The sequence below is a fragment of the Silene latifolia genome, chromosome X, assembly GCF_048544455.1.
Source record: "Silene latifolia isolate original U9 population chromosome X, ASM4854445v1, whole genome shotgun sequence".
NCBI lineage: Eukaryota > Viridiplantae > Streptophyta > Magnoliopsida > Caryophyllales > Caryophyllaceae > Silene > Silene latifolia.
In genome coordinates this window covers 328,769,586-328,789,433 of record NC_133537.1, presented here as the reverse complement: position 1 = coordinate 328,789,433, position 19,848 = coordinate 328,769,586, and the positions used below count along the sequence as shown (strand labels likewise).

The 19,848-nt window shown below is 33.7% G+C and overlaps 2 protein-coding genes across 2 annotated transcripts; both read left to right on the top strand.

Annotated features, from left to right (window-relative positions):
* Positions 1-1,996: 1,996 nt before the first annotated feature.
* LOC141618466 (uncharacterized) lies at positions 1,997-6,809 on the top strand. The gene is made up of 2 exons (XM_074435581.1): positions 1,997-2,191; positions 5,617-6,809. The coding sequence occupies exon 2, from the start codon at positions 5,669-5,671 to the stop codon at positions 6,518-6,520; it is 852 nt and encodes a 283-aa protein (XP_074291682.1). The 5' UTR covers positions 1,997-2,191; positions 5,617-5,668; the 3' UTR covers positions 6,521-6,809.
* Positions 6,810-7,642: 833 nt separating this feature from the next.
* LOC141618465 (putative trehalose-phosphate phosphatase 2) lies at positions 7,643-19,838 on the top strand. The gene is made up of 11 exons (XM_074435580.1): positions 7,643-7,765; positions 16,414-16,502; positions 16,789-16,983; positions 17,094-17,234; positions 17,339-17,410; positions 17,555-17,647; positions 17,748-17,804; positions 18,637-18,738; positions 18,865-18,942; positions 19,035-19,175; positions 19,416-19,838. The coding sequence occupies exons 3-11, from the start codon at positions 16,792-16,794 to the stop codon at positions 19,569-19,571; spliced, it is 1,032 nt and encodes a 343-aa protein (XP_074291681.1). The 5' UTR covers positions 7,643-7,765; positions 16,414-16,502; positions 16,789-16,791; the 3' UTR covers positions 19,572-19,838.
* The last annotated feature ends 10 nt before the right edge of the window (positions 19,839-19,848 follow it).

Genomic DNA, 19,848 nt, shown 5'->3' with positions numbered 1-19,848 from the left:
TCTTAATCGTTCCTCTCGGCCTCTCCTGCAACAATGAACGCAGGCGAGGGCTTGGCTTTGAGCCAAGCGTACCCACTCCGACGCCCAAGTCAGTAAACTTAGATGTATAAGTTGTATGCTAATTGGCTAGGAATATATTGTAGAGAGATAAGGAAGATTATACCAGATGAATAGTGTATTTAGGTTAAGTTGTGTATTTCTGGATTGGATCCTTTCCTCAATGAAGGTTGAGGAGTATTTATAGACTTCACCTTTTGTCACGTAGTGGCCAAGTGGCCAAGTGGCTAGCAGGTGGAAAGACTGATCTACCCCTCGGCCGAGGGACCTTCAACAGGCCGGCGGGCCCTGTTGACTCACCGCCGAGGGGTCTTGGATATGAGTACGCGGGTATGTGTCCCGGGGCGGGTTGTCATGCCGAGACCCAGTGACAGCCGATGGGTCGACGGCTAGGGTTGCCCAAGTCGTTGACTTGCTGTGGATATCTTTGACCTTGCTCAATATGTTGACTTGGTCAGCGGTGCAGAATATGCCCCATCACCTACAAAAATGTCTTTTAGACTTTGAGTTTGTCACCCTCGGGTGGTTTATCTGGTATACGTTGTTTGCAGGCTATTATTTATACGATATATCGGGGGTTTTCACGAGAAATAGGAACATACATCAGATGTAGTACCGGCCTCAAACCTCATTTGTTATTGAGTTTATGGCCTTGTTTGGTAATCAGCAGATTGCTATTAGCAGAAGCAGATTGGTTAAGCAGATTATAAATGACAGATTGAATTAACAGGTTTGACTAGTATATTTCAATTACCAGATTTAGTAAAAGTATTTGGTAATTAGCAAATTTTGGTTAATAGATTGTTGTATCTATGTATAAATTGTTGACGAATTCATATTTCACAATCTACTAATGTGAATATGCTGGGTAGAGCAGCATATTGGAAAACAGTAGATTGAGCTTCAATCTACTATTTCAATATGCCATTTACCAAACGCTCAAAATAGTAGATTTATGAGTTAAACATGCTAAAAGCCTTGAATATGCTGAAAATTTCTCAATCCGCTGTTTACCAAACACCCCCTATGTGTAATTTTTTTTAGCTTTTTAAAGCTTATAACTAACATATTAATTTTTCGCCGTCAAAACTCAAATTTAATTAAGTTTATATGTAATATGTTTAAGTTATATTGTAATTTTTGGAGCTTGATATTTAAGTGAATGAACTCAGAAACTTTTTGGCAAAACTCAGAAACTTTAAAACAAAACTCGAAAACTTTATTATAATACTCAAAAATTATAAAACTGGTGGTAATACACAGATGTATAATCCACTTACTAGATTTTCACCAGTGCGCACAAAAAATAGTGACTGTCATCCCTCGTCATTAAGAAAACACTAAAATGCGTTATCCAACCTTTTCATTTTGAAAAAGAAAGTTTTTTAAGATTTTTTTTTGAAGTGGGTGAGTTCAGATACTTTACAGAACTCAGTTCGTTAACAACAAAATTCAAAAACTTTAGTACAAAACTTTGATTCTACAACTGGTGGCCGGGATAGTCTATTAATTGCTTGTTGAAGGGGTGTGATTGTTTTGGGTAGTCTTTAAAAGCACGTAATCATGGAAAAAAATACTACTAAAATGTAATCATGGAAAAAAATACCACAAAATTGGAAAAAAATACTACAAAATTGAAGAAGGCGACTTATTATCTACTTGTAAAACACGTAACTCTTATAAACAACGTCTAATTTTCACGTAAAGATAAAATTTGTTTAATCGAGCAAATGCGAGACTATTTCGGTATGTCTCACATCGGTCAGCCGAGTGCGGGATTTTAGTCCACCGATCTAATTTGAACCATTGTAAACACTAAAAAATTCACCATCCAACCTTTTCATTTTGAAAAAGAATCGGGTCAGATTCAATGAACAGAACAACTCGTAAATCGTAAATCGTAAATCGTAATCCACCCCTTATCGAAGGGGTGTGATGGTTTGTGGGTAGTCTTTAAAAGCACACACTTTTAGCCTGGGTGTACCCATGTAGCAGTTTACAAATACACCCAGGAAATTAATTAATCAATTTACCCACCACTCTTCTTTTCACAATTCATTTAGGGAAGAACAATAGTCCAATTTGCCCCACTTTGTTAATTCCTTCTTTCACTTCACATCTTTTTAACTTGTGGGTAAGTTCTTAAATTGGGTATAATCTTGTCATTTTCATATAATCTAAGGATTGACTTTCTTATAATTTATGGCCGTTATTGAATTTAAATTTAGTGTTGTACAGTAAATTTTGCTTTTTGGGTATTAATTTTATGTTTTTGTTTGTATTTATTGTTGTTGATACTGTAATTTTGTGTTGTTTGATTGTAAAAATGTATATGCATTTTTAGGGTTTTGGTTTAATTTGGTTTTTGTGAAGTTTGAGTGTAAATGTTTAAGTTTGATTAGTGGATAAATGAAATCCTTGATTTATATGATTATGATTATTGAAAAGTTTGAATCTTTTTTGTGAAAATGGCGTTTTAATTTTGAATGAAATGCTGTCACATGGTATTAATGATGTTTTGGGGGTTTCCCTCCATTTTTTTTAATGTCTATGAAGTGGTACGATCTGCATTTGCATTTTCTTGATTCTTGATTCTTGTTTTCTTTTGCACAAAATCTCGAGACCGTTTCAAGTTTAAGATGATATCGTTCCATGTTATGAGAATTATATAATGATAGTCATGATTACTATGTAGTAAGTTTAGGACGGTTCTCAACGAGACTATTTTGCTCTTGTTTGAAACTTATTTCTTGATGGGTTTTAGTAATGATTTTGGACTTGTTCTTTATTTTACTAAGTTGTTCTCATTAATCCGTAGGATTTACTAAGTTTTTCTCATTAATCTGTAGGCTTTAACACTGTTTTTCATTGTTTTAACATGTCATTAAGTGGCTTCTTAAATGTCTTTGATTTCATAGCAACCCGTAGAATCAAGATGTTCTCTATAGTTCATTGAATGGTTGTCTGAATTGATTTGTAGACAAACGGGGCTGAGTAACTGATGCCTCTGTTGTCTATGGTTGAGTAATTTTGTTACCATAGATGGGGAATGCACTGATAGAATCTCGGAATTTAATTGGGATATGGCGCATTTTTATCTTTCGTTGCTGCATGTTACTTTTGTACGTCTTTTGTTTCAACCCCTTGTGCTGATTTAACTTTGAAAATCTGTTAATTGGTATTCATAGGATGAATCGAGTGCTGTTTGAATCTGAGGATATAACTGAAACCCAACAATCAATGAGTTTGTCGTTAGTTGCTTATTAATTCTCTGCGGGTTTGTGGTCATATATGGTTAGTAATAGACAAAGAATCAACAAAAAAGTTCTATTTCCGTTTCTACGTTAGCAAAATGTGTGTCGTCTTAACTATTAGACATGCATACGTCAAAGGTTGCATGGCAAATGCTGTTGCTTATTAGGTGTCGACGTGTTGTTGTAGGCTTGTTGCTTAATTTTGTGAGATACTTTCATCGTGGAAAGGGGGGAGTAATCAATGTTATAGATTGAGTTTCTTACATCAAACTTCGAACATCCACTCCATGTTATCATGAGTACTGCCTCACCTGAGATTAGCTCATTGATTATGAACTTCATGTTATCATCAACTTTATCAAGTTATGTTTTTTTATAGAAAAAACTGACGTAGTTATTCTGATGGCAGAGTTTTCAATGTGTAGTTTAATTTTGACATGTCCTTAGCAAGGCTCTTGGTGCTTTCTATATTGAATTGATTTGGCTTTCATGTTTGGAATCAGTTTGCATCTTTTCTTGTTTTGAGGGTTGTCTATACTTGAACAATCTAACCTTTCTGTTAAAGTCTCTCCTCGCCTACTTACTTCACAAATTCTGATATTGGAAGGCTTAATGATAAAATTACTGACCCATATTTCTTAATTAATACGGAGTATGGTAGTTAAATTTTAGTTAGGTGGGTTAAACTGGATATATTACTGACCGGAATATCTTTCAAGAGACTTATTACGTTTACTTCCGGTTTACCTTTTTCAATAACTGATAAGTGTTGCTCTTTAACAGACCATTTACATAATCTTATATTTTTCCTTTTGCTGATCTGCATACTGAGTAAGATATCATAGTCTTTATGTATGTAGTATAAAAACAATAATCGTTTCACTGAAATGTAAGTAGCTTCCGTGCTTCTATTCTACTTTTTTCTTTGTCAATTTTCTTACAAGTAACTTTTCTAGAGATGACGTCATTGAGTAATTATCTCTAAGACTGACTGACTGACTGAACTACATTTTGCAGAAATGGACAGTTAATCAAATTGGTTTCACTGTATACCAGCATTTTTTTTACAAGATTCAGTTAGAAAAAAATTAACTTCTGTGCATATATTTTTCTACTGAATGGTCATATATGCTGTTATATGTTAATGAGTATCCCATGTTATCTAATGTTGAGGCACAAATTTGCGTGTTCTACTTATGCAATGATTACGTAGCTCTTGCGGTCTTCGCATGTGCTCTCTTGGCGTGATGACGTGATTGCCATCTACCACTTTTGTTTTAGTTACGACATTTGTGCTTGACAGATTTTTTAATTGGCTATTACTTAAACACCTTGAGTAATATGTACTCTTTGTAGGAGGTGTGTATATTCATGATGAGCATGTCTGTTTATAAGATTCTTGTTATTATTAGAACCGTTCTTCTCTCCCTTTCCCTCCATGGTTTCCGATTAGTTAGAGTTGAAGAGGATTGTTGATCTCATTTCCGGAATTATGCATGCTCGCTAAGTAGTTATAATTTGTTACAGTTTGGACTGATATACTCATATACCCACATGCTTTTTCTGGAGTCTGTTACCATTCACTCTGTCTGCATTCACTCAGAAAAAAAAAATTGCAATTTGTTTGTTACCTCAATCTGTACTCTGTTCATCGTATCCTTTTTGTGCCATGTTTACAAGAATGGTTTACTAATCCCCTCATCCTCTCAAATTTTGCGTACAGTTGAAGAAATTATCATCCGGAAGTTATTTTAACTAATTATCTTGGATGCACTGGCTGGGTTGTGGTTGTGGATATATTATTCATTTCCGTCATATAATCCAGGGCTATGAAAAAAATTACACGATATGTCTAAATTCATTTCTGGATCAACTGTGGAATTTGGAAAGATATTCTTTATCATGTTGGCATGCTTGGGATTTTTTACTACTCATGTTTCCCTTAGCATCTGGATGTTCTTATCTGATTAACGAATGCTGTTGAATGGTTACTTGAAATATTCGTTCATGTCTAACAAAACATTCAGGATTTGTTTTCAGTTATTTCTTAAAATATGAAGAGAACTCTTGCTTGAGTGCCTGCCATCCTGTTGAATTATATACGTGTTTGATTCCCCGAGTAGATTTGGGACTCCACTAGCTACTCCTTGAGGCTTGGCTGAAATTTTTGTCCAACACTAACGTTCAAAATGATTATTCGGCTCATTTATTTGTTCACCTGTCTTGTATGCCTAATGTATTCTTGAATTGAATTATGGGAACATATTGGTCTGATTAATTCTTTGGAACTTTAATCATTTTTCAGGTGCTATTTTCAAAGAATTCCAGATTTGCACCGACAGTTTACAAGTGAAAAGATGGACTGCAATAAAGACGAAGCCATGAGAGCGAAGGACATTGCTTTGAGAAAGTTTACAGATAGAGATTTTATGGGAGCAAAGAAATTCACTCTTAAGGCTCAAACTCTGTATCCTGGTCTTGACGGTATTTCACAGATGTTGTCTTCCATTGACGTTTACATATCAGCCGAGAATAAAGCCGGGGGAGAACCTGACTTATATGGAATACTTGGAGTTAACCCTATGGCTGATGACGAGGCTATTAAGAAGAATTATAGAAAGCTAGTACTTCAACTCCATCCCGATAAAAATAAGTTTGTCGGTGCTGATGGTGCCTTTCGCTTTGTGACTGATGCTTACAATGTTTTAAGTGATAAACTCAAGAGATCCGCTTATAATACAAGACGCCATGTTAAGATAGCCCAGAAGGTTCCGTCTCATCCTTCTCATCCTAGAGTTCCAGTTCCACAACCTTCTGTAAGACCTGTTGATCTGAAGATCCCAATACCTAAATCGACATCTAGGAAACCTTACAAAAGTCGAAAGACACAAAAAGGTGGTTGCCAGGAACAATCTGCAAATGCGCAATCGTTTCCCATGGACGGTGAGACGTTTTGGACTGGATGTGCTGTATGCAAGATGAAGTATGAATACATGCGAAACTATCTGGGCAAACTCCTTAAATGCCCAGAATGTAAGACTGGGTTTGTAGCTGAGGAAATCGCACCACCTTCAAGTCTCGCTCCACTTCGACCCCGTGGGGCAACTGCTTCGGAGAGACCAGCGAAAAAGATGAGGGAGACGAATGGCATATCAAATAAGTACGGATCAAGCAAATGGCGTCCTGAAGTTAGTACCGGAGGATTTTGAGAGCTGAATTTATGGAAGAAGTTGTTTTGCGCGAGAGACGTGGGATTTTGGTAAGTAGAAAGAAGTCTGTAGTTCTGGTTGGGGAATAGATACATGTAAAACACAGTTGAACTTCCGGGATGTGTTTGCCGGTAATGTTTTTCGGTGGTAACTCAAAATGGTGTTAGTTAGGTTCGAGTCTAGCTTAATGTATATTGTATCGGGTCATAGAAGGGGTAGGTTAGCGCCCGACCTCAACATGTTTCAGGGATGTATTTTCCGCGTTAGATTAACTAAGCCTTCTTTGAAACTTGGATTAATCTTTGAATCTTTTCCATAGCTTGGTTGATGTCCGAAACCAAATGGGTTCGAGACTTCTTCCGACTCAACCTGTATGTGGCTTCTCGTCTGTCAATCGGGTTTTAACCTGATTTATGTGATCCGTTTGACAAGTCTACATGCATGCCTGCATTGAAAAAGAGTGCATCAAATACGATTTCCGATCCCCTCGTTCATTAAATTTAGATATAGCAAATTAGCAACTGCGAGTATGCGTTATTTATGTCGATAATTTCTAAATTTCTATAGGAGATCCCTTTCATTAATATTTAATATTTCGTATTAGATATCGCGTGCATACAATTATTTATAATAGACATTAGAACGAAGTAAGTTCTTAGAATCACAATATATGGCCAATTATATCAAGGTATATATCTAGAATCCAGTTTAAAATGATACGCAGAGTATTTTATATATTTTTATATAGGAAGATAATATGCGAAAAAAGAAAAACAAATGAACTTTCTACCAATATTTGTCACGATGCAAAATAATTCACCGAAATTATATTCCACGAAAAAAGGGGTGAGTCACCAAAAAGGAAACCAATAAAAAAAACTTATTACAAATATAAACTCAAAAAAGAAAAAATAACAAAAATAAAGGAAAACAATACTTAAATGTTCCTAAATATAAATGGAAACAAATCAAAACATGACAAATATATCCTTAAAACGTTAAATCTTTTTTTGACAATATCCTTAAACAAATTAATTAATAATGAAGAATCCTAAACATAATCAAATCTTCCCTCCCAAGTCCTAATTATCTATAAATACATCCTTTCATACATTTCTTCACCCCCTTCCTTCATTCTCTCCTTCATAATCTTCCCTTTGCAATTATCTCTCTCTCTCTCTCTCTCTCTCTCTCTCTCTTCTCCATTGCCAAAAACCTCACTTCCATTTCTTCCCGACTTTTAAGGTACGTTCTTTCTCCGTTAATTAACCTCTAAATTTAATTTGCATTAGTATATATCAACATGCATTGTGTAATTTGATTATTTTTTTTCCTTATATTCCTTGATTAATTAATTTAATTAATTCTTCTATTCTTCGATTATTTTCATTGATTCTTCGATGAATAGCATAAATATTAGGTGATTTTAGACAAATTTATCATAAAACGAGTTTTTATTGAATGTATTTTTAAGAATGCGGAGGGGCGCGTGGAAGGTACATGTGGAGAGAGGGGAAAGGAGCGTGAAGTTCACGTGGGGTAGGTGAGGGTGGGGGTTTCGAGGTTTCCGTTAGTTCAGTTGAAGAATCCTAAGACGGTTGAAGGTCAATGTCAGATGCATAGAAAAAGGGGACAGTTTAGGTGAATCTGCTATACACGTGGCAGATTCTTAGCTGTTTCGTTGACTAGGAATCTTATGTTTTGGTTTAACTTTTAATTAACTCTGTCAAACTCTTATAGGAAGAGTGGAGGACTAGGTAAAGGAATATATTACTATAATAATATATTTATTTGAAATAATTATAACTTATATGAGACGATTTTATGATAAGGTTAATGCCGCGATGATATTTTGTGTAGATTAGTTAAATTTTTTCAAGTTTAAGGGCATAGGATAACTGGATAAGTATGAATTTTAATTTGTTGAAGTTTAGTAGCCTTACTATATAGGAGTAAGACTATTAAAAAGACTAATGGTGTGATATTTAGCTTTAGAAAGTGAAAATTTAGTGTTAATGTGATGCGGGTATATAAATATTTGTCATCATGTAATACATGCGCATCTATATACCATTCTGAATCGCATGGGTGAATATAGAAAAAATCATATATTACTAAAGAATATCGTTTATGTGATGTGATGTTCTTTTGATGTAGGACCAAAAATTCACTTGATTTATCTAATATGATATTCTTTTGATAGGTCCTTATATAAAAGTATCCATAGTGCATTTCTAAAATTATAACACTACTCTAAAATTAGCTTAAGAGTTGTTTTTACCGAGTCAGATGTGTTATATGTGACAAAAAAAATTGAAATGTTAAAAGGTTTGAAGTTGCCTTTAGTTCATTATCATAATCTATTTCAACTTCAAATGAAGAAGTTGAGTAAATTAGAACTTTCAACCATTTAACTTTAAGAGACTCTTGAATCTTGATTGAGTCTATTGTCTATACCTTTAAAACATGTTGAAATGTTAAAATTTAGACACATATATATAATGGCGATGGCAAAAAAAAACATTTAATTTTTATATTCTTGCGGGAAAAACCCAAATCCTGCATTAGAAAAGTTATTGAATCTTGCCTTTTTTTTATTAGAAGGATCCATTAGTAGCCTTTTGGAAGTACTCGATCAAACAAATTTGTACGAGTTTGGCCTAAAATGGATAATATCATACTAATATGACAAAGTGGTGGAGGCGTTAGTCATCTCATGACCTCATGACAACAATGTCAACTCATTTAGTTGTGTGAAAAAAAGATAATTAAACTACATAAACTGTAATAAGATCGGTGTATGAGTTACAATTGTCTTATGAAAAACAATTTCAGAATACTCCCTTCATCCCGGACATTTGTTTACCTATTACATTTGTGCGTGAGTGTCTTAGTCATTTGTTTACTTTTTTTTTATATTAGGAATATTTTCAAAGGTTAATTTGACCATTCACATTATTTATTGTCTACTTGTCACTCAACAACATCCTTAAATGGTCTCCTTCCATCTCGTTAGTCTTTAAGTAAAAATCAAAGATAAACAGATAATCGAACGAGAGAGTATCAACTAAATAGACACCCTTAGGTACTACTTGTCTACTTTGACTCTTATTTCAAGTTTTCCTAGACTAATAAATTGTGCTAGCTACTATATACCACTTGTCTAATTAAGTAGATTTGCTTTTGTTAGGTTATAAACTATCATTAAGAGTTATAATAAGTCTCTTATCCATCTTAATATTAAAACGGGTCAAATACACACATCATTGTTTAGATAAGACAAATCAATTTTGCTAATATCTAGGTATTTTGTTTTTGTGTCATCTATAAAAATAATAGCTATTTGTCTCGTCTTAAATTTAAGACAGATAGCGTTACGTCTTAATTAAGAATTTGTGTAAGAGTCATGAGTCATGCATGAGACTCGATCATGACTCATATGAGATCTCAAATTAATCCAAGTAACCCTATAAAGTTGACTTTCAATTCAAATCTCTCATTCTTTAAGAACATGCCATGTAAGCTAATTGTAATTTATGTTGAAACTAAATAAAATAATTTAACTTAGCTTAAGGGTAATTTTCATTTGATGATTTAGACGTGCTACCTAAAGTTATAGTTTAAATAATTAAATTTTTAATTTTAGGTTATGTTGTTCTTTAGACCGTGATTTATGTAGTTATGAGTCACTTTTACAATATCGTCGTGTTATTTTACCTACCTTTCCAACGTGTTCTTCTATACAAAGTGATGTGCGATGCAATTAATCTATGGAAGAATAATCATAGCTTGCTACTTCAATTTGTTGTGACTATTGAGTTTGAAAGAGTAAAAGTTTACCTTACCTACAATGGTATTACCTTAGAAAATTCTTTGAGAACAAATCTAATTGAAGTTCGCTCTTAATAGAATAGCGAAAATGAAATGACACTATTAGACGATAGAACTAAATCTCGATAACCCTTTCACATTCAAAATGGAGTGACCATCAAAATGATGGATTCTATGTTCCACGTAAAGCATGAGAGAGGGTGGTACTGAGACTTGATAGCTAAAGGTGTTTCCAGTGGGGGTGCAGTGGGTGCATGTACCGAATTGAGGCTGAGACATTTTTATATATCAATCAATTAATCGTTCTAAATTGAGATGTACATAACTTTATATTTTGAGAGGTCTTAACAAGATTTATTGGTTTTGGATAGTAAAAAAGAGTGCAATATAATTAAGAAGTTTGCTCATCATGTAAGCCTTAGCGTTAAAATAGTTTGGGGTCAGCTAATATAAATCATCATCTTAATTCTCGTTTAGGTTTGAATCCGTCAATACACTGGTGCGGTATTGTAACTTGTACTCTCTCCATACCACACCAATGGTAACATGGAATATATAGCGTGGTGTAGTACAAGTTTAATAATCTTTTGTGGGGTCATTTGTTTTGGTGGGTGTTGAAACAAGTAGGTAGTAGAGGTGGTCTTACATGCTATATTTTGTTCCCCATCCGTGTCCTTTTTCTTTGATTTTTTAACTAGAAAGAAAAAAAACGAGGAAGAACACAACAGTAGCAAACTAGCAATAGTTCTAAATCCACCGTACATGATGGAACGATTTTTCAACTATAGTTGGAATTTGGAAACGTGTTTTTAATGATTAAGGTATAGTACAATTTCGCACTAGCTACTAGTAATAATAAATTTATTACACATTTGACCCCTTTTTACCCCGTGACCCTCCACTTACGTACCAGCAAGACATGGAGGTAATGTTATTGTTATGTTGTTGTTGATCTTGGTTGCACTCCAATAATAGAATGCGTCCGGCCTTGTAGGGGAGAATTAGGGTTTTGCCTAAATAGTGTTTATTCTTGCCTTTGATTTCAATAATGATCCAGAAATGTACTTAATTAGATTCGATTAAAGCAAATAAGAAACATAATCAAAGAGTTAGGCGGAGGGGGAAAGCTTAGTACAAGCCGCCGAGTCAATATTATAGTAATTGGAAACGAAATTAGGAGTAACAGTTCATATCAAATTTCAATTCCTTGTTTTAAGCCTTAATCCTTAGTATATGATTATAATTTGTACATCAGTAGATGTTCATGTATTATTAATCCATCTACATACAATCAATTTGGTTTTGATAAAGACCATCTCAATGAAATCCTTAAGATGATGATCGAGATTCAGTCAATGGTCTTAGCTTATAGATTAACATGCCCCTTCACTCGAATATCTATTAATTTTAAAGAGTGGATAATGCATAGGTCCACCCATACCATGTGTTCAACTTCCACTTGTGAGATTTTTGGAGGCTTCTAGCTAGGACTTGAACCATGATAAAATACCATCTCAAGCAAAACCTTAAGGTGTGATGATTGAAGCTCAATCAATGATCTTATACCTTCACAACTTTATAAAACAATTTAATCACTTTGTAAATAAGTAAATCGGTCATCCTAAAGTCGATAGAAAATTAATACGAAATGTTCAAAATAGAAAAGTATGAAGTGCAAATGAGAAAATGAGATATAAGGGGCTATTATCTGATCTTATAATAGGAAAACTTTACATGTAAAGGCCTTAAACCGTTTGTAAGAAGACTTATATTTATTTATTTTTACAAAACGGGAAATTATCATTAACTAAACGTCAAACGACATTACAATTATGATAATGGATATAAGAAATAAGGTAAATAATACGAGAGATTTTATAGTGTTACATGTTAATACCCCATGAAAACTTAGATCAGTTGAGATTTGAGAAGAGGTTGTTTTAGTTTAATCGGAGGTCATGGGTTCAAGTCCTAGCTAGGAATGCAGCAGGATTAAAACTCATGAGAAAGAGCTTTAATTTACTGCTTTAATGATCATATCTGGCTCAAATTCGAACTAAATCAGATGACATAATAAAAAAAATGTTAATTAGAGCCATAAAATTGCATTTATGATAATTAAGTCATGTTATGTTGCATTCCCATGAATGAGAAAAGTTGTTTTAGTTTAACGAGAGGTTATGAGTTTAAGTTCTAGGAATAAAGCAGTATTAAAACTTATGGAGAAGAGTTTTACCTCTTACCCTAGTAAATCTACCCGGCTCAATCCGTACTAAACTAGATGGCATAACAAAAAAAAAAACATGTTAATTAGAGCCACAAAATTGCATTTATGATAATTACCTCATATTAAGTTGCAATCCCATGATTAATCACTTCCAATTAAGTTAGCTGTCACTAGAAGTTGTGTTGAGTCATTTCTTGAATTCTTGTTAGTCGCATAATGGTGCAATAGTGTTGTCAAGGTGGTTGTGAAATTTTGTTGTCTTGGCTTTTATACCTACTTTTTTGCCTTGCTAGATTGTTGCCCACTCTATTATTCTTATTATTCTTATTATGATTATTTTTATTATTATCATTATAAACGTTTTCCTTCTCTTGCGATCTTGTCAATGTCAATTTCCTTAATTAGGTACACATTAGCTAGCACACAATAACTAGTTGTTGTTAGTCAATTTTTACTATGGTTCTTTTGAAATAGGGTCCCCGTGTTTTCGACACAGGGATCGGTGTAAAGGTACAGGTACGTGCATTATTTGACCCCTCACACCTTGCTATAAATGTGAGGCTTTGATCTATGAGCACTTAGACCAGCTGGTAAGACTACAACGACTTATTCTAACTTAACCAGAGATTTTAATTTTAATTTTGAAAATACAACAATATTAAAACTAGAGAAAGAGTACTTTACTGTCCTTGTGCTCCTATCTAGCTTGAATCCCGACAAACTGGATATTGTACACCGAAGAAATGCAAGTCTTTGAAATATTGGCGTTAATGTAATATATAATCAAATTTATTGCAAAATGTTAGTCTTTAGTCTATGATCAATTTGACCAACTGATAAGAGTGCAAGATGTTATTCTAGCTTAATTAGAGATTTTCCTGAAAATGTAATAATGTTAAAATTCACGAGAGTGTACTGTCATAGTACTCCTAGCTATTTGACTTGAATTTAGGCAAACCGGATGTTATATACACAAAAAACAAGGGAGATAATAAGTTTGATTATTCTCACAACTTGTTTGGTATTTGGTTATTGTGTATGAAGTTATGAGTAGAGCACAATGTACCATGTCACTTGGCCAGTTGGCCTTAACATCCATTTTAGCCATGCCTAATTTTTGGTTTCTATCAAATTAAGCCAGTTTTAAGGGTAATGACCTAATTTACAATTCCTAATTGTAAAATCAAATCGAACAAACAGAAAAGTGTTGGCTAGATTGCTTAAATAGGTATGACTTTTTGCATTACAAATTCATTTCATGTTTATAAAGTTGTAATTAGTCTATGTTGGTCAGACTCGGCAGCTTTTCCGAAAGATTAGGTAGTGGAAAAATGTCATGCGTTATACATGCACACTCTTTAGAGTGTATATACCTTCTTATGTGAAGAAAGATACCGAACAACGTAGTATTAGGAATCGTTTGGTTCGTAACAAGAACTGCAACTGCAATTTCTGGGAAGTAGTAATTCACATAATTATGCATTTCACATGAATTAATAGAAAGTCGTTTGATTGGAATGCGGGAAGTGAATTATTCCACAGAAACTCTCACTTACCTAAGAATTGGAGTTCTGATAGAAGTCTAAACTAATTCATAGAATTTGGGACAAACAATTCATTAATTTTACAAATCCCATAAATTCAATTCATGTGTTTTAAAAAGGATAACTAAACGCCTCCTTAGATCGTCGCCTTCACTACTCACCCACTCTTATAAGTTGGTCTCGACAACATGTGCATGAGAATCCTTATGCCAGCTTGATAGTTTCGTGCATCTTAAATTTTGGTTACAATGATATAGACCTTGTCATATTACCTTCAATAGAGTCATTTTCCTTTCCACATCTCCCACAATTTTGGTTACAATGACTTTCTTGTTTTTCCCATGTGACCTACCTTTATTTCATGTTTATATTACCTAATTATAATTATTAGTAATTCTCTCTTAAGACTTTATTATGCGTGAAACCGATCCAGCGACCTACTTTTTCATGTTATAACATTAATAATGCTTATTTCATGTTGGGTATTTGTCGCTGGATTATTTTAGATGTGTTTCACACTTATAATAACCGTCTTAAATAAGAATTTATGCCTAACAAACTTGAACAATTCATGTTCTACCATAAATCTCATTCTTCATGAAAGTCGTGTCAAACACTCTACTATTAATCCATGTCCGATACTTACAGCTAAGTCCGAGTAACGAGTCCAAGTCGTTACCGACTTCCAATTAGACACTTGTCAACAATTATTTGATTTTGGTAATATAATTACTGACTAAGACCCTATGATTTAGGAAGTTTATTCATTTTTTAAACATGATAAGCATATTAATGATATTTGCATGTATTTATATTAAGATGTTCGTTAAGTTTTCACTACTTATCACTATTATGGTGTCAGATATGTTTGGTCACTGAATTTTGCAGACATAATCAGATATTCAAATCTCTTGATTTGCATTAATACTTTACTTTTATTGTTATCTTCTGGGGTTTAGTGTTGTAATTAGTTATGCACAAATTCTTGTTGAAGACGGATGTATCAGTCTTAAGCATAAGACAGATAATAAGAATGGGACTTAAACAGAATGCATAGATAAAAACAAAAGATTTGTCTTATATGCTCAAGTTGTATGATACTTAAACCATTTTAATGTTAAGACGTTTGTCTTAATGGAAACTAACTGGTAGTTATATTAATTTCTTGTCTTTTCATGTTAATGAAGAGCCATGATAGGTTGTTTTAGATCAACACATTTTTAATATTTTATGAATACTTAATAATCAATTACGTAGTAGTAATTAATTTAATAATATGAAGATAATAAATAATTGTTGAATGATGAACCAATAATGAGGCTATGTTTGTGAAGACTTGTGTTTTATAGGTTGTTTGGTACGTATAGCCAGAAATCAAATAATGTTGTACAACTTTCGTTTGTTCCCATGACCCATGCATCTATTTCATGTCCCTTTCCTTCACTTTCACATTCGTGGCATGATTTTGAAAAAAATAAAAAAAACTACCTAAACACGGGTTTTAAAATGCATTTCTTGTAAAGTTAATTTAGAAAACTCGTCCCGAGATCTTAAGAGAACACGTCCTAGTCTTAACTTGAAGACGAGTTGATATGATCATACTTACTATGTAATACATTGTTGATTTACTCCAAGTTTAAAAGAAGTTAGGACTTTGTTTTTTAATAGTTTAATGTATTACATTGTTGATTTACTCGAAGTTTAAAAGAAGTTTAATTTCTACAGTAAATCTGTAATAACATGACACCAGTGTCTTAATGGTTTCCGCAAATTATGGGGTAGAGGGGGTCGGATGTAAGCAGCCTTATCTTTGTGTTAGCAGCACAAAGAAAGTTCATTACTTATAAAGTTAATTAAGTGGAAAACTCGGCCTAAAATCTTAAGAAAACACGTCCTAATCATAGACGTTTCGTAGACCGGTTGATACATAAATGTCTCAGTCTCAATTTGGTACATGATAGGCTACATATATAAAAACAATAAGTCCATTTTATTATAAGTTATGGGACAGGTAAGGGGACCTCTTGAATTAATATTAATTAATATATTTTACAAGAAATTGGACTTTCTAATTGGCTTAGGAGCACAAAGTTTATATATAAAATCTAACATAGCTTTCATGTTCATTATAATTTTTGAAACTATTTGCCATTTTATGAGTTTGTAACACTATATGTTGCTTTCAAACTTTATGTGATCAATTGGTCAGAATAATAGTCTCTTCTTATTAAATTTATTCTACATTTTTAATTTAATTTGAATATTTGATCATCATATAAACTATGTTGCAGGTATTGTGTATATATATATATATAAGAGTTGGGTGAAGCAGCTGTAAATTTTAACTCCATAGTATTTCTTAGCCGAAATTTGTAACAAGGTAAGAGTTTCGAGAAATTAAAATTACCCATCTTCGATTTTGTCATTAGTTTTTATTTTCGTTTGAATGTGCTTCTTATATTGTGAAATAACGAGATAAATAATGTAATTTTTGTCGTTTTTTTCATTATGGTTGATTTGAAAGTAACGTTGTTTGTCTTATCAACGTATAAGGTAAGGTAAGGATGAGTACATCTGACCCGTCTTACCTTGCCACGTTAATACGTTGTTCAACATCACATGAGCTTAAATTTACAGAAGTTGGCACAATTTGATGTTGAAATTAGGTAATGAAGAGAACCCAATTGAACAAGATGTGCATGGCACTTGGTTTGAAGAACTCATCGTCTAATCCTCATCCAATTGGTTTTCCGACCAATGTGAGGAGCGAAAGGAGTATTAGTATGGTGATACCGGAACCATTTGAACAAGACGAGCTCAAAGAACCAAATGCCGAAGATTCAAAATATGAAGCATGGGTGGTAAGTATCGGAAACCAAAGACATTGAGACATTAAGTGCTGGTAGTCATGATCTGAGTTCAAAACCCGTCAGCATGAAATTAACCCTAATTGTTTCCTTTGTAATTGTAGGTTGATCATCCCTCGGCATTGATGTCATTTGAGAGAATGGTGAGTTTCGCAAAGGGGAAGAAGATGGTTGTATTTCTAGATTATGACGGAACACTTTCCCCAATTGTCGATGACCCTGAATTAGCCTTCATGTCCGATACTGTAATATTCTCAACAAACTTTCTCTACAATCTGTGTTTAACAGTTAATGACATGCTGTTTTACTCAAATGTGGCCTGTGGGCTATTCTTGCCGATTTTTCACAGATGAGATCAGCAGTACGCGAAGTTGCTACTAATTTTCCGACAGCAATTATAAGTGGAAGAAGCCGAAACAAGGTCATTTTCACCATTTGCTCAGGAATTCAAAACTTAAGCCCTGTTTCATCTATCTATATAGATTTACCAAAAAAAAAAAATCTATCTATATAGTTGAATTAACATTTTACGGAGTAACTAACTAGTTATCGCTTTTTTTAACAGGTTTATGACTTTGTACAGCTGAATGATGTATACTATGCAGGAAGTCATGGTATGGATATCATGGCAAGGCGGCAAAAATCTGTCGACAAAAAGGTCAGTCACATCTCACAACTATTTCTTTCTCTTTGTGTACTGATTAAGCGTCTTTGAAGGCATCATTATCTCAAGTTTCGAGCTTTTTATGATAATTTAGGGCAATGATGGCAGTATCTTTCAACCTGCTCGAGAATTTTTGCCAGAGATTCAGAAGGTTAGCTTATTTTAAGAAAGAACAGTTTTTCTTGTGACCAAAATAAGTTACTGTGTACAAGTTACCCTCTTTTCTTACCAAAAAAAACTTTGACCATCAATAACTCTTTTCTACAAGTTCAGAATACGATTAAAACATTTTTTTTCAAATTGACAGTCTTTAAGAGGTCTTCAGTTTGAAAAAGAAGTCCCCGCCGTCTCAATTCGTAGTCGGGAATTATGGTTGGTCAAAGTTTATTCGTTAAAAAAGTTTTGACCAACCATAATTACAGGCTACGGAGAAAAAGGATTGTACATCAGATGTAGTACATCATACTTAATAACTTTTTGAGTTTTTGTGTATTTTTTTCGAGTATTATAGAGGTTATAAATTACATTTTAGTTTTATGATGTCAAAAGTCAAATTTTTTTGAGCTTATATGTAATTTTTTTGAGTTATAATATAGCTTTTTGAGATTAAAGTTTAAGTAAATAAACTCAAAAATTTTATAATAAAACTCAAAAATTTTAGATTAAAACTCAAAAACTTTATATCAATGCTCAAAAACTATATCATCTGATGTAGTACATCAGATTTATAATCCACTTACTGCAGGCTACGAGTTCAAAACGTGATGATTTTTTTTTTTTTCAAATTCAAGGCCTGGACGAGATAATTGGTTTGAAAAAAAAAATTACCGTTTTTTGAACTCGTAACATAGAGTTATTGTCGGTCAAAGTTTTTTTAATGTAAAACGAGAGGTACATCTTAGAAAAGATTCAGGGGTATACGAGAGAATATTCTTTTTTTTTTTTTTTTATGTAGTGTCATCAGTTGATTTTGCTGCAAACAGATATACAAAGAGCTTGAAGAGGCTGTGGAAAAGATAGAAGGAGTGACAGTGGAAGACAACAGATTCTGTGTGTCGGTCCACTTTCGCAGAGCTAAAGAGAAGGTATGGTAGAAATAAATCTAGTTCTACTAAAGAATACAGAGTAACGAATAACAACATTATTTCAGTGCCTTAGACTCCGAACTACTCCTATGTTAATTGATAAGACTCGTATATGTGAAATTACAGGATTATCCTCTGGTAGAAGAAAGAGTGAAGTTGGTGCTAGCAAAACATTCAAATTTTCATTTATCCAGAGGTAGAAAGGTAAGACCATGAACAGAGAAGAGAGAACAAGTTATCAAAGGCACAGTTGTTACTCTGGAAATTATAGAATTAACATAAGTTTTCGTTCACAGGTTTTGGAGATACGGCCGTCTATAAAATGGAACAAAGGTAACGCGGTTGAATACTTGCTTGAGACTTTAGGCCTTGCGAAATCAAGAGATGTCCTCCCCATCTATATTGGAGATGATACAACGGATGAAGATGCCTTCAAGGTACTCATTAACGTACTGTAGGCTGGCATGAATCATCTTTTAGAACCGTCCCTGGTTGAATTTGTCCAATGTCCATATGGAAATTCCCTGGTGTCTCCTACAGTTTCGATGTTCATGAGCAAAGCGTGGTGGAAGCGTCTAATGTAGAATATAGGATTGCGACTTAAATGTTTTGCGACCCAGAGTTCCGTGTCATGATACTCACCTCTTTGCTAATCGTAAAATTTGATGTTTTTGCAGGTAATACACAAAAGAGGCCAAGGATTTGCAATCCTAGTATCAAAGAAACCGAAGGAGACAATGGCTTCATACTCACTTCGCGACCCCTCTGAAGTTCTAACTTTTCTATTACGACTAGCTAGATGGAGAAGGAACTCCTCCTCAGCGCGTATATGACTTAGCCAAATCCCTTTGCTTGGGCAGTGAGTTTTTGAATGACTGCCAAGTGAGTTTTGGTTGTTTATATAGTATGTTGTGCATATTAATATAAACCAAGTACTAGAAGTTTAGAACATACAAAACTTATCAACTTATGGTTAGAGTCTTAAGCCAAACTAGCCAAGTGCCCTCTTTTTTGTGGGACTGCTAGTGCCATGGCCGAAAGTTGTCGATTTATAAGCGTTTGTTCAGCAATAATACATGGGGATCGCATAATTACGTTACTATGCCCTAT